This window comes from Meleagris gallopavo, chromosome 1 (assembly GCF_905368555.1).
Source record: "Meleagris gallopavo chromosome 1, MGAL_WU_HG_1.1, whole genome shotgun sequence".
Taxonomy (NCBI): domain Eukaryota; kingdom Metazoa; phylum Chordata; class Aves; order Galliformes; family Phasianidae; genus Meleagris; species Meleagris gallopavo.
Window position 1 is genome coordinate 134,536,415 of NC_139404.1, and position 24,603 is coordinate 134,561,017.

The following is a 24,603-nucleotide window of genomic DNA, read 5'->3' on the forward strand; positions in this document are numbered from 1 at the left end:
GCACAGTTCACTACAAGGAGCCTAAAAATCAATTCTTTATTTTTCCCTTTTGTTAAAGTAGAACAAGGGGTACCTCAGTCAGTTCATTATAGCTCTCTGCTGTCTGAGGGACAGCAGCTTCAGTGCAGAAATTTATGTCAGGAGTAACCTTGTAGGGTGGGAGCTGTTCCTGTAAACAAAATTAGCTGACTGTCAGACTCGTCTGCTTCTTAATGCACAGATGGTTGTGAATGTGTGTATTTCCTTCTTTCCAAAGATTTTGGCTTCTGTGCCTTGGATGTCTAAGTCATCCAAGGTTTTTCAAATGAAAATTGCCCAAGGTATTTAAATTAGAAGCAAAAATTAGAAAAGCTGCTACCACATAGGAATATTAATTGTTCATTATACAGGGCTTTATTCGTGTAGTTACTTTGCATGTGCAAAGCTGCCAATTAAAGAGATTCAAAGTGCTCACTGCTGCACAATAGCCATTTCTCCAGGGCCCCACAATGGCTATTGTGTTCTGTCACTGACCTTTAGACACCTTCAAATGCGTATTGACACAGTATGCTGGGATCATTCGAGCTATTGTTTCAGCGAGCCACGGGGAAAGAAGAGGTTCTCAATTTTGTGAAGAGCTTTACCATTTGATTTAATGATGACAGCAGCAATATTTCTTAATCAGAAAGTGAAAAGAAATGCTGAAATGTTTTCTGGTTCTTCAAGTGAGTTCCATCAATCACAGAAGAGTTCTTCCTCCTGGTCAGGGAGAGGAGATGTTTCTCAGGGGCATTCGGTCTTCTTCTCTGCTACACCCAGGGAAATGAAGTTGGTGGCTTTGACCCATTGATGCCATACAGCCCTCCCTTCACTCCCACAGATTGTGCCTGGGTGAACAGCTAGACAGGACGAGTCCTTTAATCTATGAAGTAACCCGTAAGTGACAAAAGGCCTTAATAGTTGGAGTGGGTCCCAGGAGACTGGCACCTGGAAGCATAGTTCAGACTCTTCAAAAATCACTGGATATGGTAATAACAACCATGCTTTACTTTTGCGTGTACAGATCTTAACATCTGAGGTATTTCTGCTTTCTGACGAGTCCATGACAGTAAAGAGTGCAAGCAAGAACTTTCAGCAGCGGAGACATTGCATTCTCTTAGTACATTTGCAAGTAGATTTACTACTCTGAGCGTCTTCTAGAAGCTTATATTTATTTCACTGTAGTCCTATTCTTTAAAGCTGCTTTGAGAAATGACTTCAGCACTCAGCACATAAATGAACATTGTTTTAAACCTCGCATGGGACATTTTGTCTACAAACAAATGAATTACAAACAAATTGCTGGCTTGTATTTCCAAAGAGCTTTCCTACTCAAAGATAGAGAGATCATTCTGTTCCATCAGTACTGTGTTTGCTGGGCTCGTTTTTCGCTCCCTATATTTGTGCGTGCTTAAGATGGACGCATAGCAGAATTTCTCACACTGTTATAAAACATGCAAAGTCCATTGCATTTCTTCAATAAAAGAGGCTGAGCTTTGTTTCCACATTAATTGAAAGAGTGCTTTTAATTTGTTTGCTTTACTCTGCATCAGAAACCAAAGCAGAACTTTGAAACTACACATGCACTGACGTGATTGCCAAGTGTGAACGTTGCAGTCTGTGTATTCAACCATAAGGCAACGCTTGCACCTTAACACTCGAGGAGAGGTGACCTACCTCTGGGAGGGAGATGTGGGTAGGAGCAGTGTGATGTAGGATGAGGAGAGAAGCAGGGCCTGGAAAGAAGCAGAAAAACACTGTTTCATGCCTCCCTCCTCCCTGCAGTAAGTCTGTATCAAGCAGTAAAATGGCAAGCAGCAAATGAGGCAGCAATGATGAGCGGTTCTCTTGCTATCCCACTGGTGTTTTTTCAGCATAGCACCTGCTGTGTTACTTTGGGGGAGTTTCTCTATTGGAGAACAGGAGTCCCTGGAAGAAAGAGAGCCACAGTCTGGTTGCCTTCTCCTCTGCATGGGAAGTTTGTACATTTGCTGTCTCACAAACTGCAGTATTTCTTTCAAGAGGCCCATGATCACTGCTTGGGTGGATTCGAAAATAGAGTTTGTCTATAATAGCTTCTTATTCTGCTGAATAAGTCCAGCACTTCTGGATGGGGAGGGATTTTTGTAGGATGTTTATTACCAAATACTCAGTTCGACCTGAATCTACCCCTACATGGGGCAGCCTGGGGAAGTTTCCTGCCACACAGTGAGATTTTCCAAAAGGAGAACAGAGGGACGAGGGATATCTGCTCACTGCCCACATTTCCTTTTGTTGCTTTGCAGAAGGAGAAGAAGAGTGGGCTGCTGAAGCTTCTAGCAGGAGCATCAACAAAAAAGAAGTCGCGCTCACCACCATCTGTGTCTCCCACACACGACCCGCAGGCAGCCATCGAAGGAGTCCTCCAAGGGGCAGTGGGACCAGAGCTCTCCTCTCTCTCCAGCCACGGCAGGGCAGGCTCATGCCCTATCGAGAGCGAAATGCAAGGAGCAATGGGGCTGGAGCCTCTGCACAGGAAAACAGGCTCCTTGGATTTGAATTTTTCCATCCCTTCTCCTGCCAGGCAGTCCCTCTCTTCCATGGCAGCTATTCGGCCAGAGCCCAAGCCTTTGCCTCGGGAAAGGTAAGCTGTGTATTTCCAGAGGTCACTGCATCCTCAGAGAGCATTTGGAGGAGGGCGGCACATTTAACTTGCTTAAGGGTTGTTCAAGTTTTGCAGCTCCACAGATTGACTGTGAGCGGCTGTGCCTATGCCCATTGAAAATCTTCTGGCATATAGTGCAGGTTTACTTTTCATTCATTTAAAAACGTGTTTCTGGAGAGCAGCACCTTGCCACAACAGCCCTCATTCAAGTAGAGAGGACAGCAATGCTTTCTCAGCCCAAAGAGAGTAGATACTGTGGACAAATACCTCTTTGGGATCCCAGTGTTTTAATAAATTCATGGAGCTGTCACATGACAACTTTGGAACCGTAGCTGCAGAAACGTGAAAGAAACTGTTTTTATGTGACTGTATGAAAGAAGTCAAATGAAATGCACAGGGCAAGTCAGCCTGGCCCTGAATCTAGTCAGTGTTATGAAGCAGGTGATGCAGGGCATAGGAAGGGCTACCACGGGACAGCCCACACCTTACGTGGTATTTTACAGGGTACAGTTGGCATTTGGCTGGGAAGGTGACAGTGACACTGTAACAAACTTTTCTAAGGCATCTAGCATGTGAACCACAGAGTGCTATGCTTAGCAAACTGTAAACAACTGACTAGCAGATAGTAAGAAGGTTGCAGACTGATTCATTGTTTGGCATTGAATATAACTCTAGATCAGGAGTCCCTAGAAGAATGAGTTGGGCCATGGGCCTGCACTGTCCAACATGAAGTCTCTGCTATTTGCTGGACTGGAGTGGGAGGATGGTGATGAAGAGGGCAGACCCATTGGTACAGAGCTAATTCATCTCTTTCATAGAAGAACACAGAGTAACAGCATATTTCGTGAGAGCCAAATTCGAGGCAAATCAGAGTGGGTGCAGGGCAAACTAAGAACAATGGGAGATTTGAAGCTATGTGTTTTTGGGGAGCGATACAAAGAGCTCGATCTCATCTGTTAAGGAACAGGCTTGGGACCAACCTGTAAGAGACTGCAGAAGGGACAGGCTTGGGAATATTTTTATTCTGGATTGGGAGTTCTGTCTAAAAGAGATGCTGCACTTTAAGCACAGATACTACACTGGAAGCAGAAATAAATGCAGACAGGTCCTTCAGCATTGTATGAAGGCACTGAGAGTAGACTATCACAGTAGTCTCTTGTCTTTAAAATCCATGAAAAACCAATTTAGTGAAAAGAGTGAAAAACCAATCCCTGTTTAGGCACACTTAATTTGGTCTACATCAGTTTAGATTAACGCTATAAGAAAAGCTAAATCAATACAAACCAGATTTAGCACCGGTGTAACTACATCAGTGGAATGCTGCACCTTTAGTTAAACATAGCCATGAAAAGAAACCAGTAAGAGCATTCCCTGGTGCCTTGGAGCTGGCTGTTGAGGTGCTGCTTTCCAAGCTTTGATGTAGAAGAGTCTGGACACATTGTTTAATATGCCAGGGCTGGTCCCATATCCTACACATTTCTCATTTCACCTCAGGGGGGTCCTGACAGTGAAACATTCAACTAATGACAATTTTAAGCAGCTGCAGTGAAACAGAATAGAACCAGAGGGACACTCTCAGCCTTGCTGGAATGAGGAGAGAATAGATTTAGACTGCTACAACTGTGCAAATACTTCCAACTGCAATATACGGTGGTAAGGAACTTCCTCTCATTTTAAGCATTTTGATTCTCGAGTCTTAAATCTGAAAATAAGCTATAATTGAAGTAACCCTAATTATACACAGCAGGCAAGATTCTCTAATTGATTTATGAATTAACTTCCATATCATTGGTGTATCTGCATTCCTTAACTGATCATACGGGCTTTTTCGTGCCATAATGGGAAATATTAATTACCTTCATGCACTAGGAAGGATAATGCTTAGTCCTGGAATAATCTGAGCAGATACATTAAACACTTGTCTCTTAGAAATTCATCCCACATCCATCTGTGCTCATTAAATCATCAAATTGTTCAGAAGTACCGAATTATTTAAAAAAAAAAAAACAAATTACAGTTTTCAAACCACTTGTTCTCTTCACATCTGGCAGTGGAGGAACTTGCATTCAGCATCACTCAGCTCCATATTTTGCTTGTTTGCATTTTGGTGCATTTCATCTGCACAGTAGGAGCAATTCTCTGAGAAAGAAAAGGGAGGGAAGGGGAGAAAAAAAAGAAAAAAAAAAAAAGGTTAGATAAACAGATTCAGATGCTGGCTGAAATTTTAAAAAGCTGCAGAGCATTTCAGTGCACTTAGCTGTACTTGGCTTTCTATCTCCCAACGCCCATCTGTGCACACAGAGACAGAACACTGGAAGGTTGGAAGAAGTAGCACATTCCTTAATATTTACAGCATTCAAAATGAGGCTCACACAGGCAGCAGAGCACCGCTACTTCTTACAAAGGGGTTGGCTTGCATCTCTGGCCCTTGCCATGTCCAGGCTACTGATGGAAACCAAGCAGACACAGGCCATATCACACAGGAGGTGCGTTACAAAGCCCTAATTGCTTGCAGCTTTAAGCAAGCCTGTCCTGCTGCCTGAAAGCACAGCCTTCATGGGAGTTCAGCCTGTCAGAAAGGAAGGTGAACTGAGCTTTACCATCATAGAAATGCTGTTAATTTTTATTCTTTTCATTTTTTGTACATGGAGAAAGCAAGGAAAGCAATACTGTATCTTACTCCATTTGATATTTCAAAACCTGGCTGTGGGTGGCTGCGTCGGACAGGAAAATGGTCCTACCTCCCCTGTCATTTACCTTTGACCTTTAACTGGCTTGCTGGGATGGTTAGTGCCCATCTCTGCCTTCTGTGTGTAGCTTCTCACGATACATTTTTAAAACCACTTTCCTTCTGCTGTTCCCTGTTGTAAAGCTCATACCACAGTATGAGCAGCGGAGCGGAGAAATTTCCCAGGTGGTGTCCTTGTCACTTTGCGTTTCAGTGACTGACTGTCAAGTGAGTACCCCGTCATGCTGCATGTGCCCCACACACTCTTTGCCAGCAGCTGCTCCATCCAGCAGCTGCTTGTGCAAGAAACTGGACTGGTACAGCCGATCCCATGCAGGGATGCCATCAGGCAGCTACAGACTCACCCCCATCTCCCTGACACCGGTGGCTCACGTGGAAGAGGGGTATGCCGCCTGCCTAGCAGCACCAAAGCACAACATTTGCCTTGCCACCCCCTTCAAGAAAATATGACTGTACGTTAAGGCAAAATGGGAGAGCTGAGTGTATGTGTGTGAGTCATGTTCCCCTCGCTGACTGGCACCGTTCCCAGATGCAAACCTGAGTAAAACATGTCACGCGTTGTTGACTCTTTTATGGTAACTGGCACTAATTCTGCCATGTTATAGTCTGATAAAGCGGTTGTATCCAGACTTACTGTCACGACTGGCATAGCTGCCTGGCATTTATATGGTTTTCAGGGAGCCTTTGGACAAGTGGTAACCACAGCAGCACTGCAGAATTAGATAGGAGCAGTGAGTGTGACCTTTAAAATAGACCCCTCCTCGTTTCCATCTATCCCTTCTACAAATCACTGCCACATTAGAAATTGAGCTCCCCATTCAAGGAAGCACTCAAGCATGTGCTTAACGCTCATTGACTTCAATTTTGTCATGCACGTATATCTTCTTTGCCAAAAGGGAAAGCAAAGGAAGGGCTTTTTTCTTTCCTGGAAAGTGATACCAAAGAAATGACCCTAGGAGTATGTTCTGACTGAGCAGTGACATGTATGCACACGGTTAAGTGCTCCTCTGTCTTGGGTGCTTGCCTCAAGGTTGAGAAACTGGGGTCAGCCATCTCGGAAATTGAATCCCGCAATGCTTTCAGCAGAGGGTGAAGGATCCAGCTGAGGTTTGTTCTTCTGAGTCTGCTGGTTCAGACACTGTAAAACAGAGCAGTGGAACGGGTTCTGGCTTGTAGTTTGCAGAGGTGCTTTGCAGGTCTCTGCAATGGGTCAGTGAAAGGATGGAGAAATAGAGCTCCAATGATAAGCAGGAGCAGTGGTTATCTGGGCTGGATACTCAGTTGTCACCGATAAGCTATCCCCTCACAAAACAGATGTCAGATCCCAACCCACAAGGTATCTGTTGGATTCACAGCACTGGACTCCTGAAACCTATCCTCAGTGCAATATTTTTACAAGCAGAAACTTGGAATAAAGCTTTCGAACTCAAGCACTGTAAATAGGTCCAGATTGGAGATTAGCTTTGCAGGCCTCATTTGCCTTGTTGCACCTCTATTTTTGCAGCCACCGTGGCTCTATCAGTCTAGTGGACATACATATTTACTCAGGGAGAAGGCATTCACTATTTTGTTTCTTTTCCTCAGCTTTTAATTACTGGTGAGTTCTGATCAGACCCATTCCATGCTTGTCTGTTCACAATGACAGCCTGCATGAGCAACTTAGAGAAGGCAACTGACTCCTACGCAGCTGAAGTGCATGAGATGAGGCTTACTCTGTGGAAAGTGTGGCATGAGGCCTTGCAGCTGGAGCAGTCAGACAATCCACATGCCTCACACCTGTGCTTCTCAGCCAATTTCTCTAGGGTCACTCACCAGACATCTCCCAGCCTCTGCAGAAGATGAGGTAGCTTCAGCAAGCTCGTATCTCTCCCATGTCAGAACCTTGACTTGCATCCAGAGCGGGACATGTGTGCACTAAATGAGGCAGGCATCCTGTGGGAAAAGTAATACATGATCACGTAATGGAAGGCTCAATTGAAAGCAAGCAACATGAAGTCATGGACAATCTTAGTCTCTTATTTCTTCCTCTCAGATGTGTGGTTGTGAAATGTTCCTGCTCTTTTAAGGTGTCTTTATGCATCTACATGTCTGACATCTTGAGTCACTCTTGCTTTTTTAAAGGCAACAAGAGCAGAACCTCCATCATGTAATATATATCAGAGGTCAAGAATTTTAGCTGCACCTTGCACACGTCAGCACTGATAGTGAAGGGAGAGCTGGACGGGACAGCTGACTGCAAGGAGAAGCACTGTAAGGACACAGCTATGGGTTTCATTTCTTACTCAGCTCTCTGATCCCCTCCCTCACCTTTCCCCATTCACCAGAGCTCAGGCAAACCAGTTACCCATCCATGCTGGTACTGCTCCCAGCCTCCCCTTACGTGTTTTCTCTTGGACACTGAGGACCCTGCCCAAACCGTATCATCCCCTCTGAGTTTGAAGTGCCCAATCCAGGGATACAAAGTCAACATAGAATCTGTGCCCTGGAACTAAAATAGGAAAGAAGCCCATTGCTGGGAAATGGAACTGCTGATGTCCCACAGAGCTAATACAGATTGGCGCATCAGCCAGCAGAGATTTTAACTTCATTGCCCTCTGATCCTCTACTAAACATGTGCCATCTGGGGGCATTTTGAACTTTACCAAGAGCAGGTGAATTTCTGAAGGAACACCACTGTTGACTGACCAGTAGGGCCATAGATTGGGGCTTTCTTAGAAGGCTGGGCAAAGGAACAACTGCCTGAAGATGCAGTTTGCAAGAGAAAATACCCAATATCAGTAACAACAGGCAAAGGCGCTCGCCTCACTTGTAATCAGCCCAGCTACATAGCATTTGTAAAAGTTCATAATTCAGAGATGTAATGTGACATGGATAAAACAGAGGTGTTTCTGAGATTCGTCTAAAATGTCAGGAGGCAGTTTGGGGTAAGAAAACATGCAATGTTATCATAGCTTCTCAAAGACTAGGGGACAAAAAGGGAAATAAAGAGCAGAGATATAAATGGAAGAAGAACGTTGGACTGCCTTTTTGGGAGCGAGGGAAGGGAAAAGATCTCTTCTGCCAAAAAAATACGACCAACATATATTTGCAGTGAAGTTCTGGGGGAAAAAATCGAGGCTGAAATGCCACCTGGAGGTCTTGGAGTGGCAGCACAGGCTCTGACAGGAGCGATTTATGGTGCCTGGTGCCCGCGAGCCCCTTGCTGGCAGCCAGGCCGTGTGATCATTTTTCTGCTCGCTGCAACCTTGATTGTTCTGGCTCTGCCTGGTACTGCTTCTAAAACCTCACAAGGGAAAAAAATGCAAGCATCTTTTTGGTCCTTCACAGAGGATTTCTTAACTGATTTGCAAGGTCTTTTATATCTAAGATTTTGTTACTCTATCAAAAACACTTCAGTGTTATCCCATGAAGTACCGTAGTTAATTGAATTTAAACCACAGCACTTGGGGTTTCCTTAAATGGGAAGAAGTGCTTCATCTTGCGAGGCAGTGGCTGAGATTTATTTCTTTAACTCTCTAAGGAAATGCTCTGAGAATCCCTTTAATGAAGATGGGCACATTCTTACTGAGCGTGGTCACCTCCCTCCTCATGTGAGCCATTTAGGGAGTAGCAGCTCCGTGCTCCTAAGGTGTACCCTGCCTTTAAAAGGAGGGCTGTGTGTACTTCAGATATGAGGTGTTGGCAGTCCCAACTCGGTTCTTGGGGTGACCCTACACCAGACAAAACCTTCTTCTATATTTTTTAACTGATCTGCCAAAATGGCCTGGGGCTGCCTCTGCACCACTCGACTGCTGTCTGGGTCCATCCCTCCTCTTCCTCAAAGCCTTTTGGGATCCTGGAGCACAGTTCGAGTGCACTGTGATCGTACATAGAGTCGGGAGATCTGAAACTTGGCATCATCTTAGCTAAAATTGTTCCACTCTGATAATTTAATTAATCAACACTGCAGCAGAGTGTTTGAAATAATGTGTGCATTCATTTGCATAATGGTTGTAATTGGCAAAGCCTCATAATATAAGTGTAGCAATTCTACAGATGATATGCGTGATAGACCATTTTCCCGCAGCCAGCCAGAAGCACACTTTTCAACCTCTGCTATTTGCTTTCCACAGAGAAAGGCAGTGACAACTAGATTTATTGACCAAGGGACCGAGATGACCAACAGATTTTTGATGATGCTTGAACACTATTTTTTACATGACTTTGTTGCCATGTAAAGTTAACAAGGCTGTAGTCAGGTTTTAGAGCAGAATCTCCACTCCAAATGGAAGGTGTCCAAACACATAGCCAAATCTGGCATTTTCACTGTCACATCAAAACTAAATAGGGTCCCTAATTTCAGAATTAATTATTATGTACCCAATAATTACTATGTACCCAAGCAGTGTCTGCAAAGAAAATCAGCAGCTACTTCTCAAGAGCTCCCTGCTTTGGTACTATCTCACAGGAATCATAGAATCATAGAATGGCATGGATTGGAAGGGAGCCCAAGGATAATCAAGGTCCAATCCCCTGCCACAGACAGGGCCACCAACTTCCAGGTGTGGTACCAGACCAGGCTGCCCAGGGCTTCATCCAGCCTGGTCTTGAACACCTCCAGCAATGGGGCATCCATAGACTCTCTAGGCAGCCTATGCCAGCACCTCACCACTTTCACTGTAAAGAACTTCCCCCAAAGGAATGGCTTCAGGGAGAGCTCCAGATTCTTCAGTGCGTGTTGAAATCAGTCCTAAATGACAGGGTGTTATTTTAAATAAATACTTGCCTGTTAAAAAAGTGACTGAGGGATCAGAAACCATCCAGTGGTTGTGGAAATATGAATCCTCAGGAGATGGGCTTTAGATAATCAATTGTCATCTTTTAACTATCTTACCATATTAATTACTTTGCAACTAGCAAGACAGTTATTGACTGTTAATCAGATGCCAGAGAACAGTGAATGTATGTGCTCTGAGGAAGAAATTACAGCAGAAATACGTTCCCAGCCCTGCACACCAATGCACTGATGTGAAAGGGCTCGGTCTGTGTTCCCAGGATGATGAGGCTGAGAGCAGAACAGCTATATGGGGACCATCACTGCTTCATTGCAATGGAGTAAACGGAGTGACACATGAAAGCCCAGTTCTCAGAGAACCCTGCAGGTGGCTCAGGGTAAGGGCTCCCTCTTGGCATAGAGAGTGTTTTGAAAGTAATTTCTTATCTTTCCAACTTAGTTTCCCTTCCAGGTCTGAGGGACCTAAAGTGCATTCCCAAGACACGTGGTAAGAAGAAAATTGTGAAGTGCTTTAGTTAGTTTCTGCTGATATCGAGGGCAGCTGGCCAGAGCACTGCCAGTTCCAATTTGGGATGGCATGGATGCAGCAGTGTGCAAGGCTGTCCCTCTAGGCATCTGACAACACATCCTGCTGTCACAGTCCAGCTTTATAGCATGTCCCAAGCACAGCTGCCAGTCAAGCTGGCCTGAAAGCCGCCCATGGTACTGAGCTTTGGTAGAAAATGTAGCAGTGTCAGATGCAACTGCTTTGCAAAAGCCCAACTTACTGATGTTTCCAAACGCATTTTTCCTCAAAATTTCTGATTCAAAGCAAGTGAGGGAAAGAGAGAAGCGAGGTAATGTCTCTGACTCAAACCACAGCGGTCTTCCTTAAATCCAAAGGAAGTTTGTCCTGGGTGAGCCCCTGAGGTCGTTGGCCTGAGGAACTGAGCCTGCACAGACACACTCCTGGACCAGGTCAGCCCTGGTTGGGCTTCAGGCAGCTGAATGAGTGGATGTGTGCCTGACGAGATCTTTGCCCTTCTGTTTCTGAAGGTACCGCGTAGTGGTCCCCTACCCGCCGCAGAGCGAGGCCGAGATCGAACTGAAGGAGGGTGACATTGTGTTCGTGCACAAGAAGCGGGAGGACGGCTGGTACAAAGGGACGCTACAGAGGAATGGCAGGACGGGACTCTTCCCCGGGAGCTTTGTGGAGAGCTTCTGAGGACGGATCGCCGCTCTCTGGACTGGAGGAGCTTTCAGGGGAAACTGCATAGCACAAGAAGAGACCGCAAAGGGAAACTGGACTGATAACCACTGCCATTTTTATTTCCAAAGACTCCCCCAGGCCCTTCAGTCCACATCTTCGGAGACACAGCACTCCACTGTGCTTCTGGAATCGCGCGGTGCATACGGTGGTATGTTGAAGTAGTGCCTTCCACCTGGAATCACGGACTGAAAGGACGCCCACACGGACTGTACGTAGCCTAAACTCCGGCTGTTAACCCTTTGTGTAAATTATAGAGAAAATATCTTTAAAAAAAAAAAAAAAAGATTAAGAGGAAAGTTGTTATATTGCTGTAACTTATTTGTCAGAGCTGCAGTGTTCTTATTACTGGCCTATGCAAGATGGATTTGAGAGTTCACGGAGGTGTGCTAGGAAGCTCTTAAACTGGGATTTTGTTTTTCCTGAGGGAAAAAGAGGGTGGGGAGGGTGGAGAAAACCCCGGCTAAAGAATCACGTGTCATCATGCAAGAGAGAGCGAGGAGCCCAAAACGTTAACGTCATGCTTTCTATATACCTCAGAGATATGCTGCGTGAGTTTGTCAGTAGGTGTGTCAGTGCTCAGAGTCCCCGTCACACGCTGTGTCCCGGTGCTACCGCCGGGCGGATCTTGGAGGAAGCACAGCTCCGCCATCAAAACTGTGGTTATTCCAGCGGAATTCCTTTTGCCTGTCTTCTGCCCTTATTATATCCAGCATGGATTTTTGTCCTTCAGTATCACTTCCCATTGCTTTTTTGTATGACGTACCTTTTTACTGTAAGAATTGTTATACTTTATATATATTCCTATTAGATCAGACATTTCCTCTTTTTCATACATCTGGTGCTATTTTTTTTAACTGTTAAAGATTCGGTTTGGTTAAACAGAGAGGCTGCAACAAGACTTGCATTCAGCATACAAAATTAGAAGCGTACCTGAAGATCGAGATCAGACTGTTCATGCTTCATAGAGGAAAAGAGAAAAAGCTGCTTGGTCACTGATAAATATCCTGGGAGCAGCGTGCCCGTACACCGTGCGCACGTGCGCTCTCTCCTGTTATTTGTAGTATCTGAAGACTCACGCTGAAACACAGCGTTCTGTCTGGAGAGTGATAGTGACTCCAGAATTGGAGGTAATTCCTAGAGGAGTCATTTTAATTGACTTTTTCATGGCAATAAGAAGAACACTGCAGGTTCTAGCTTGTGCAGGAACCGTGGCATTTTCCTCTGTTGTTGCATTATGGAGATGAGAGCTGATCTGTGGCGGCTGTAATTAGCATTATCGAAATGTGATTTCTTACTGTAGAAATGTACAGTTTTGGAGACTGTTCAATTTCTTATAATGGTCAAGCTACAATACAAACCTTATCAGGCAATATAAGCTTCCATCTACCAGGGACTTAAAGGTGCAATAAGTGTAAAGCGAGTTCAGCCGGTTATTCCTACAAAGCAAAATGATAAAAGTTCAATAATGCAATTGTGAGAGTACTTAAAAAGAGCTCAGCTCTTGCTGAATGAAACGTGATGAAAGAATTTTCTTAACTGTATCTGTACCTTGGCCGTTGGCCAGAGCCAACATGTGGTGGTCATTTAGGAGCATGTTGGAGGCACTGTAACCTGGAGATGATCTTATTAAAAGGAAGAGGCCCAGTGGGTGAGCATCGTTACTGCGTTGACAGTAATTCATATGTGAAGGTGTAAGTTTTGTTTTCGTTCAAGCCATGTCTTCTAGTACATATCAAAAACCATATCCATGAACATTCCAATTTAAGTTCAGTTCTGTGACTTTGTTCTCTGCAAAAATAAATTTCTTCTCGCTGTCACGCATAACAAACAGATCCCAGAAATACAGTCCATGGCCAAGTATAGCACCTTCAAACAGGGAGGCATTATTTTCAGGGTGTTTCTTTTTATATTTAACATTGCTGCATTTGTTCGTATTCCAGTTTGTAATGAGTCAGCCAGTAAAAGTTTAGTTACTGTTGAGAGGAAATTGCCTTTTTAAACCAATAGGAGATTGAAGAAATGTCTTCTGGAAAGACTTCTTTGAGAATAGAGCCATATCTGTCCATCTGTTTGGTCCAAATCAGAACTGGTATCACTGCACCTCAAACAGGACTGCACAGTTAGCAAATCAAAAATGTCAGAACGAGTCTTATCAATTCTAATGAAAATTCTGGGTTAGCTCTGCCAGACACAAGGAGATTTTTCTGACAGCTTACAGTGGTTAACGTTCTCTTAAAATTCTGTTCCATGGGTGTATTTACTACATGCAGAAAAATGAAACAGGATGACGGCTTGGTTGCTGCCTGTTGTGTTTAGCCAGATCTAAAATGGGTCCAGATTTCCACCTTTAAATGCTTAACAGGACAAAAGTTGATATGTGAGAAGATAAAGGAAAACACGCAGATGTTGTGTCATGAAATCAGCGTTTAAATTATGTTTTGCAAGGGAGATGTTGTTTTTCTAATGGGCAACAACCCTTGCGGTCATACCTCCTGCAAAGAAAAGTATTTGTGGGGGGATTTGGTTTGATAACAGCTGTTTCTGGCCCCTATTTACTGCATATCCTCACACTTTGGGTTACTGAGTAATCTTCTTGGACAAATCACTCCCATGCAAGGAGCACAAGTGCAGAACACAACACAGATCGGTGATACAGAAAAGTGACCCAGAGCCACTTGGAAAGCCCTGGACTGAGAGAGGCTTGATGTGTGCTGTGGTCTCACTTCCACCTGTTATACAAGGGAAAGGGGAAAGAGATCTGCATCTCCTACAACAGGGGAACAAAGAGAAGAATCCCTCTGGCAGCCTCAGTTCGTAAAACGCCAGGTTTGCTGTTTTAGAAGTGTGTTCGAGTAATTGAACAATCCCTTTGAACTTTGCACAGCTCAGAAAATGTTTTTGTTATACATGAATGTTAACGTGATTTAGGAAATGTTGGCGGATATAAGTACAAATGAACTACAATGACTGTGTTTCTGATTCTTTAAGTAAAATAAACATTAAGGCAACTCAGTGGAGGTTTCTCTCTTTATTAGATGGCGAAGTGAACGAACAACGTAAGTGGCTCCAAAGCTCACAAGGAGCACTTCCTTTCACTAGTAACTCCCAGTAAAGACCAGGTAATGGTAAGATTTACCTGACCAGAAGACACAGTCTGCTTCTGGTTCTTCTTTCAGCAGGTCTTGAGAAGTCAACGCTGACCTCAGATGTGAAGAAAACACCCCCACACCTCATGCTTTGCTCCTGCAATGGCAATTCCAGCCGTGTTTCAAAAGAAAAATAATAGTCGTAAAATTGTTATGCGGCTTGGCCATTCCTAGACGCTTGTGGAGAGCAGAACCACCTGGACAACATCTGCAGGGCTGTCCTGCATCCAAGAGCTCCTCCTGACATCAGCAGCTCCTTACAACATGGTGAACCTGGCAGACGTGTGGCTTAGTGAGTTGCTGCCAATCCAAATAAATGAGCTGTCCTGGCAGGGGAGCCAAGCAGTGATCCAGTCTGGAGAGGGCCATGTCCTCTCCTCCTAGCCTTTTATGTAGCAAAAATAACTTTCCAGTCCGCCACAGATGTATTTCTAATTACTGGGTGTGGGTGTATCCCCACCCTCAGAACACCACTTGGTTTTTATCAGCTGTATGAGACGGGCTACCAGGCAGGGGCTGCCATTTTAGTCCTGTCCCCATCCCATACTCATAGGGACAGCTCAGCTCAGTCCACTGCCATGAATACTTATCACATGGAGACAAGCTTCCCTCTTTGCCCCCACTCTGGTAAGACTCCACTGCCCATAAAAAGAAACCAGAATCCCTGGGGCTTGGCAAAGAACTCATAGAATCATGGATCACAGAATGGTCTGGATTGGAAGGGACCTCACAGCCCACCCAGTCCCAACCCCTGCCATGAGCAGGGCTGCCCCCCACCAGCTCAGGCTGCCCGGGGCCCCATCCAACCTGGCCTTGACCACCTCCAGGAATGGGGCACCACAGCTTCCCCCTCGTCCTGTTAGTATCTCCCCACATAAAATGTGTCATGCTTGTAAGCTCCCCTTGGAGTACTGGAAGGCTGCAGTGAGGTCTCTCCAGAGACTTCCCTTCTCCAGGCTGAACAAACCCAGCTCCCTTAGTCTGTCTTCACAGGAGAGGTGCTCCCTCAGACCATCCTCGTGGCCCTCCTCTCAATCCATTCCAACATGGAAAGGCGCTTTCAATGCAGAGATACCTAAAGGACCTACAAGCCACACCTCACTCTTCTTATTTCCCCCTAGCAGCAGCAGCAGCAGCAGCAGCAGAGCACTCACCTGCTCTTCTTCATGGGTGCATTCGTGTGCCCTGCAGCTGCGCCCTCAGCAACACACCAAGCAGACACAGGGCGGGTGGCAATGCGTTAAGATCTTCCCCACCTCTCCCCAGATAATTGCCTGGGATCTGCATTAATAGGAACATAAATTGACTGCTGCTGTGCTAAATGACAGCTGGGTTTTGTTTGACGAAGCTAGGAAGTATCTTATTCTGAACGTCAGCACCGAACAATCTAAATGCAAATTGCAAAATGTTTGGGGGCAAGGAGGCTGTTTATCTTCTGATGAGGTTATATAATAATGCAGCCAGGGGAGAGAATTGCCTTTCAGTTCATAAAGGCTATCAAAACACGTGACAGTTAAACGGCAGGGCCAGTGTTTACATATTATTCTAATGGACCAGCATCAGCTCTTTGCCGTGGGTTTTCATTTCACAAATGATATTTTTTAGATGAGATGTAGTGCTGCAGTTCCCCAGTTGTATTTCAGCAGGCCGCACGCCCCGGAGCTGTCATTGAGCCACCAGCACAACCCTGGTACATCCTCAGCTCCTCTCACGTCCTCTCCAATAAGACACAGTGCTCCATCACCCAATCTGGGGGTGACTGTCAGGGGCTGCCTCCTGCTCTGTGGGTCCCAGGGCAGCACACCGTGTGCTGCAGCATTTTCCAGAGGGAAGACAGTAATTCTCTTTACCCTAATCCTGGAGTGAAGAGGCACCCATGGCCATTCAGATGGAGTCAACAACTCAGCGCTTTCAACATCTTGCGGAACTGCTCTCCCTGAACTTCTTCCGCAGAAAATTTGTGATATAATCGTCTCTGAGCTTGATTTAGGCTCCTGCATCTCTCCATAAATTAAGGAACAGTTTTGAGTTTCCTCCAACAGCTTTGCTCATCCGGGAGGCAGAGGAAGGAAAGGATTAATGTGTTATTTTTATTTTCAGTTTTAAATATGTCTCATGCAGAAAAATGCTCCTTTACGAGGGAGGAAAAAAGCAACAGATCTGCAAAAACAACACAAGTTGTTTGTGTATAAATCGTTGGGCTCCCAAGTTGTTTAATACAGGGCAGCCAAACAACTGAAATACAGGATGAGAAGGCCATTGGAATGTATCGATGGCCTTTTCAGTGGTACGTTTAGGGAGGGTGACCCAGGAGTGGGGACAGCAGCCCAACTGGGGGGCTCTGCCCACTGTTTGGAGGCACCCAGGTTTGGATTCTCTCAGGGTGCCTTCATGAGGGATCTTCACACCATGGGAGGATTGAGGACAGGTTGGCAAATCCCTCCAATTAATTTACTAATGTAAACATATGTGCATATGCATCAATTCATATATATTTCATCATTACTACCATCATATGCAGCCAAAGCTCCAGGTGTGCACCTACGGCAGAAGAGGGAAGAAGATGCTGTGGGCTGAGCGAGCAGCTCTCCACGTGGAACTGGTCTAACTCCAATGCTGTCATACAAGTTTGGCAATGCAGAAATAACAAGCATTGAAGAAATGGCACAATGTCCAAACTTTCATTTGACATCAGGTGGCTCTGGAGAAGGCACATTCAAAGTCATCCTTCCTTTAACCCTTCGGTCTTCACAGAAGAGCCCTTCATGAAACAAACCATCATTTATCCAAATTTAAAGGCATAAAAGCATATTCTCGAGCATTTCTCACAACTTCATTTGGAGAGATGTCACAACATTGCATCTCCATTTACCACGAGCATGGGACAATAATGTGCTCTGGAAACACACAACCAATTAAGCATAAATTTGTGAAAAGCACTGGTTCACTTCTTCTAAATTAATACTCATTAGGTGAGAGCAAGAAAGCAAGAAGGGTAACTGGTATGGAGAGGAACAGGCTGTCAGCAGCTGCTCTGATGGGCATTAATTATACAAAGAAGTGGAGTCCAAGTGAGTATCCAAAGCATGTACCACTCACAGTGCCCTGCCTGGGGGCACTGGAGTGGGATGGGATAGAACAGGGTTGGATGGAATGGAATGGAATGGGATGAAGTGGAAGTGGGATGGAACGGGACAGGATGGAACAGAATGCAGTGGGATGGGATGGGATGGGATGGGATGGGATGGGATGGGATGGGATGGGATGGGATGGGATGGGATGGCAGCAGTATAGATGTGTGTCCTCCACCCCCAGCACCAGCTCTGTCCTGCAGCCCAGCCCCATTCAGGTGGGGAGCAGGATCCAGCCTAGTTGTGATGCTGCAGGGACAGGGACACCTGCCCAGGAGCTCGTTAGTCACAAAGCACTTGCCTGATGGTCATGATGTGATTTATTCTGTCATTAGCCTTATCTCGCATTCTAAAACTGACTTAGTTTCTAAACTGCATGAGGTTTTGTACTTTCATTAATCTCCCTGGTTTGATAGATTAAATTAACCTTTTTTAAGGACAAAAGAATTTCCTTTTTTCATTTTTCCATGGTCAAACAAGCTGAGGGGCTGTTTCTCTGACATTTCCCTTTACTTAAAGCACACCTGTGTCTGCGACTGTAAGCGAGTGCGCCTGCATCCATCCCTGTAGGCCTGTCAGCAGGATATTTTCCTCCCTGCTCCCTCTGCTAATTTCTGTATGGAAGCCTTTCAGCCACCTCCCAGACATTAATAAAATTGGAAATGAGCAGCACTGAAGATGTACACACGAGGCAGAGCAACCCAATGAGGGATTGTCCCTCATACCAATAAAACCCTCTGCATTTCTCCAGGCAGTGTGTGAAATATAGCGGGCACATAACATATCCCGCAATAATAGGCTGCCATGTGACTCCTCGGCACCCAGGGAGCTATCATTTTCAATTAGGAAAAAGGCCTCTGGCACACAACAAAGACAGCAGAAGCACCGCAGTTAAGGTGAAATTTAACTTCGTTAAGGCTCAATGCAGATTAGTGTTTGCCTTTGTCTCAGCACCCTGTCCCTCTGCCACCATGCAGGAGAGGACTCCATGGCATGGGCTTTGCTGACAGCCCGGTGCAGGTGTGACAGAAGAGAGAAGACCCCAAATTAACACTTGCAGGAGGCATACAGCACAAAAGACCTTTGTAGAAAATCGAAAATTACCATCCTCACCAAGTAGGGCCTATAATTTAAACATAAATCTGCTTCTGAGGTGCTGAATATCAAGGCCAGTCATCATTTCGGGATGTAAAACCAGCCTGCTTTCTGCTTGATTTAAGGCATTGCCTCTCCGTGCTCCCAGCTGGGATAAGAAGAATATACAAACCCATGGTGCCTGCCCCTCCTCACCACCGAGGGCATTGCCTGTTCCTGCAGTTCTGCATGAACCCCCTAACTGGGTTCTTACAGTTACAGCAAATCCAATGCATTATTCTGGACATATCTCTTTAATATCTCACTTAAATCTCCTAATGAGTTTAACTTGTTTTTTACCTCAGGTTTCCTGAAGTGAATCTGCTACAATATTGACCTGTGTTTATTAAAAAGCATTTCTTATATTTTCAACAGAATACATTGCCCAGAGAAGCTGTGGTGCCCCATCCCTGGAGGTGCTCCAGGCCAGGTTGGATGGGGCCCTGGGCAGCCTGAGCTGGTGGGAGGCAGCCCTGATCACAGCAGGGCTGCGAGGTCGCTTGCAACCCAAATCATGCTGTGATGGAATGATTCTGATACAACGGGCCCACCGTGGCACCACCCTCTCTTGCAGGACCCTGCCTAGGTCAGAGCTGGCTGTTCATCAGCATGAGTGTAGACACAACCCCGCAGCTGTGGCTGTTAAGGCAGGAAACCTGCTGTTTTGTCCCCACTTGATTTCTGCAGGGTGTGGAACTACTGACTGGTCCCAAAGGAGCGTGTGCTGGCACAAAGCCCAGGAGATGTCCAGCTGATGTCTTGTTACTCTTTATAGGGACTAGCAAGCTATGCTTGGAGCCATTATGGAACCAGGAGGTGCCAACAACACAAGTGAACTCAGGAAAATATTACTACAGGACTTTGAAAGTCTTCTGACATATGTGTTGTCTTCCTGGATCTATCCACACCTCTAATCTCCACCTGGCCTTAAGGTAAAGAACACTGTACAGTACCTACCAGAGCACATCTTCCCACTCCAGTGTCAGCAGCAAATGCAAGAGGACAGAAACATCAGCTGTGCAGTTTTTACTTTGAGCAATGTTTTTATGATGTAAACCAGTGAACATATTACCAAAGAGCATTCCTTTGCGCTTAGGTAAAGCACATTTTCAGCTTTTGAGACTGAGAATCGTCACAAGAAAAGTTACTGAGCAAGTAGCTAAGCTGGAAAAGGAAGGGTATGCACTTATGTCTAGTATTAAAAGAAAATAGACTGTACACTGCATGAAAATAAACTGTAAACTGGTCTAAGAAAAACAACTCACTTATTTGATAGCTAACACTAGACAGAAAAATCTCAAGTCTTCCCTCTTGAAGACCCAAGCTTTAAAATACATTGTACAAAATTCCTTGTGCTGGAAGGCCAGGATCCTGATCACCTCACAGCTCACCTGCCCCAGCAGCCCCCACCTTCCCTCTTCTGATGGCTCTGTGCTGGGTTTTTTGAACTGAAAGCCTCATAAGGCAGCCTTTCACATCTCCTGTGGCTGAATTCTGGAGCAACTCTGCGCTTAAACATACTTCAGTTGCCTGAGGATTTTCTGTCCCAGTTGTTTCTGGAGAGTAAATTCTGGACAGTCCTTTAATTTTGGCTGTACAAAGTGGGATTTTCACAGCTTTTCTTTGCCTGTGGGTTTGTTTTTACACACAAACATCATTGAGGCTTACAGCAGGACACGGCTCCAGCCTTTCCAGCAGTTACTTAGCACCCCTCTCTGGTGACTTGGATAAACAAGACAAAAATGGGCTTTACAATACAGACAGAAGAAATAAGCCAAAAAAGCATTAAATGAATGATGGAGAGCAACCACAACGTATCTTTCCTTTTCAATTTCCAAGAAAACTGTAGTGTTCTTGAAAAACAGTCTTTCAGGCAAACAGATGCAGTGTTTCTAAAAAACATTGGTCCTTGGTCTCATCCATATTGAGTTTTTACATCAAAATGTTTTATTTGAAAAACACATTTTAATAGTTGTGTTATAAGTCACCAACACGTCTAACTTGCTCCTCCACCCCTGGACTTCTGAGGCAGTTTCCAAAACCTGAAGCTAACACTTCTGCACAAAGGCTCTTGTGTCAGACAACACTGAATTACTGCTTCAGGTGTTATATCCCAAGATTTGTTTCAGTGCATTTGATCAAATTTTTAAAGCCGCAGATCATTTTTAAACGTGCGTGAGATTGTTCAGATTTGTTTGGTTTTTTTTTTAAACAATCTGTGCAGGCAGGTTGTAAAACGTGGCTGTTATCAATGAGCACACTGGGCTGTAATTATTGTGTGGGCATACTTACACTGACAGCAATCTGTTTGCAGCCATTATCAATCCCCACTGCAGTATACTCGCAATGCAGTATCTGTATTTATTGGCACAAGAAGCTTTGCCAACACACAAACTTCATGATATCATTCACTAAAATGTGAGGATCGCTCCTGACCTCACAGGAAAAGTGAGGTGAAATACTCAAAACGTATTATTGGTATGAAAGGCCTTACTGGGAAAGTCAGCTGTTTCATCTACCACACTGCATTTTGCTTATCTGTGTCCATGGGCTATGTTGTTCTGTGGTTTCTGTGATGACTGGATTTATAAACTGTTTCCAGCCCCAGCAAAATGTTAGGACAGTATTTCCCCACATGCCAAGAAAAACAACGCATCATCTTTTAATTAGGATCTCCCTTTTTCTTTAAAAATGACTGAAGCAGAACATCAGTTTTGCTGGCAGCCTTTAAAATTTGATATGCTGAATGGTGGTGGCCCAAACAGCCTTGGTTCACCACACATTTGCCCTGAAGTTGTTTTCAGATAGAGAATCCAGGCTGGACTCAAATTTCTGAGGCCTTCTGACAGCATCTTCCTCCCCTACCATGCCCTGCCACAGAACACCATTAGTCAGACAAATCACTAACCTGCTTGGCAGCCACTTAAATAGGAATTAAGTCCTTGCTTGAGTGCTCAAGTGAAGTTGAACTGCTTGCATTAGATGCTGACTGCTTGTTTAGAACCTGGCTGACACAGCCATACCAGCAGGAATGGAAGAGGCCGAGGTAGGCTCGGGAAGGAAGGTGAGCAGCCCACATAGGCCCGAGCCTTGGTGCAGATGGTTACCAGGACTCCTGTTTTGTCTGGTGAGTCCCAAGCCTCCCAGCGGTCACACAGGAGCACCTGCCTCCTTAACAGCATGTTCATGGAGAAATACAAGAAAACCCTGCTCCGTGAGGAACCAAAGGAAACACATTCACGCAAAAGCTTCAGTGTGAGAAGAGTTTTAAATCCAGCTCCTTGCTCTGCTAATTTGGAGCAGGGATCTGAAACTTCTCACCTTTCAGAAAATGAACTTATCCACCAAGATTGGGAATTTCTGATGTTGGTCTTCCTAATCTCTTGTTGAAATGGTCTCATGTAGATATAAAGAATTGCATCTATACTGGAGCAAAGAGTAAAATTTGACATTATCTTTAACCTGCTCATTTTTTTCTTTCTGGATCAATGCATGCTTTCTTACCTAAATCAAATCAGAAAATGACAGTAAGATGGAGTGACAATTCAGAATATGCCTATCTGTGGCAAGCTATCTTCCAGTGAGGACAGATTCACAGACACTTCACATCCACACCATTGACCATGTTGCTCCAGCAGCAAGACATTAAACATGAACGCAAGTACCTCTCACACCTAAGTGACTGGGAAGGAACAGTAGAAAGCATTTAAATCCCAGATTAACAGATAGAAAAGTCTCACACAAATCTAACCCAAAGCACTGAGAAGTCAGATTGCATCTTTTTCCTTCTTCTGTAGATCATCATACACACAAGCTTCTCTCTGTTATTAATCAGCCAAAACAAGAGCAGGTTTGAGAACCATACTGAAGTCTAGGGGAAAAGCAGGCCACTGTCTCATTCCAGCACGGGGTGTTGGTCCAAGCACCCATTCCATCACAGACTTCCTGTGCAACTGTAATTGCATATTAAAAGCTATGATGGATTTATTTCCATGGCTCATTTTCATAAGGGGTGTGCAAATAAATAAATAAACAAATAATCATAAAATTATGCTTAAAAATCCAAGCCCTACCCACCTCTTCCATCTATAAATGTAAATAAAACATTCCCACTTCTGAATATATTTCGTGAAAATAAATAGACTGAAGACTGAGGAGCAGTCAGAAGATACCACAACTTGTATAAGATTTTTATTTTCCTTGAGAAGCTGTTATTAGCAAAAAAGCTTCTGTAACTTCAGAGACAAAACAAACATCCTAATCTCAAAATCTATCAAGACAGGCAGTGAAATTATTTTTTACATTTACATACCTGCATTATGCAGTTGCACATTTTAAATTATTAGGAATATAAAATGATATGATCTTGGGGCAAAGCTTTGGTGCCATTCATCTATTTTGAACACAGTCATGAAACAGCAGCTGTGTTTTGTATTCTTCAGCACAGTTCATCAGTCTCGTTTGCTGAGTTTCTAGATGGCAGCTAGCAAGAATTCTTCACTGGAGTTTGTAAGTCAAATGAGTCTTTTACAGAATGACAGGGAGGCTAACAAATGCTATAGGAAAAGGTTGTGACTCAGGTTCAACATTTCTCACCTCTCCAGCTGCCTGCACACCTCATCAGACAGCTCAGCCAAGATGCACTGGGATTGTCACATTTCCCCAGAAAAGCAAAAAAACCTTCACACTGACAAACCAAAAAGACTGCAGATCCAGTTCCTCAGAACTGCCTTAGTGCTATGTTAAAGTGTATACCAGTTTCTGAGCTATGCACATAGTCTTTTGCCAGTCTAGTGAAGTTTTATCTGTTAAACAGATTTATAATTCCCTCTTACAATACCACCAGAAGTTGGAACTCTTGGAGTACAGAATCTAAAGATCTAAATGATCACAACAAATGCCATGTGACTGGAAAATCGCCTTCCCCAAGCCATGGTGTGGTGTTGCACTGCCACACTGTGCTTACCAGAACTGGGGAGAATGGTTCTCCACCTCTGGTATTTCCAAAATGAAGCAAATGGCAACCATCTCAAGAAAACAGATGTAAGTAGAAGCTGTGAAAAATGTAGTCTCAGATGAGTGTGCAAAGTACCAGCACCCTCTTAGCCACTTCTTTCCCCTCCTTCTGAACATGCTAATGATTTTCTCTTTCCTCCAAGGAGATAGGACTGTCTTTGTTTCTGAGTTTTGAGTCAGGGAATTAACTCTTCCTTGGTCAGGACCATGGAGGCAGAGAAGTAAAATCTTAGCCATGCTGAAAGCTCTGCCCCTCCGTCTCCTCTTATTGGAAAGCATCAGCCTCTCCAAAAGCATGCAGGCTAATGGGAGAAAAAGGATTTCCTGCTCCCAACATGTGGGAATGCAATAGCTGCCAGCAGGCATTGAAACCAAGTGTTGAGCACCTCAGTGGTCTCCATGTGTTGACTGGGGATCTCACATCTTGGAGACCACTCTTCATACTCATCTACACTTCATTAGTTCACCTGCAAGGATGTTATGGAAGACAGGACCGAATGGCTCCCCGAAGTTGAAATAACATCCACAGCTCTTGCTTCTTCCACTGATTTGTTATAGAAGGCTATCGTGTTAGGCAAGCATTATTTCCCCTTTGTGAATCCATTCTGATTACTCTCAGTCACCCTTAAATAATCTGTGTGACAGTAAGGAGACACAGCTTTGGCTTTTCTAGCTGTGCAGGTGACAAATGGAATGACAATTTGAGCAATTAAAACAACTGCAATCTTTAAGCAATTTGTAA

At 44.6% G+C, this 24,603-nt stretch overlaps 1 protein-coding gene across 1 annotated transcript in view; it reads left to right on the top strand.

Moving 5' to 3' along the window:
• The window catches only part of SH3RF3 (SH3 domain containing ring finger 3), a 234,894-nt gene extending 220,448 nt beyond the window's left edge, over positions 1 to 14,446 (top strand). Inside the window, exons 9-10 of the mRNA XM_085214906.1 lie at positions 2,304 to 2,641; positions 11,221 to 14,446. Of these exons, the coding sequence (XP_085071032.1) occupies positions 2,304 to 2,641; positions 11,221 to 11,389 (507 nt within the window). The 3' untranslated portion in view covers positions 11,390 to 14,446. The remainder of the gene's footprint in view (positions 1 to 2,303; positions 2,642 to 11,220) is intronic.
• Positions 14,447 to 24,603: the final 10,157 nt, after the last annotated feature.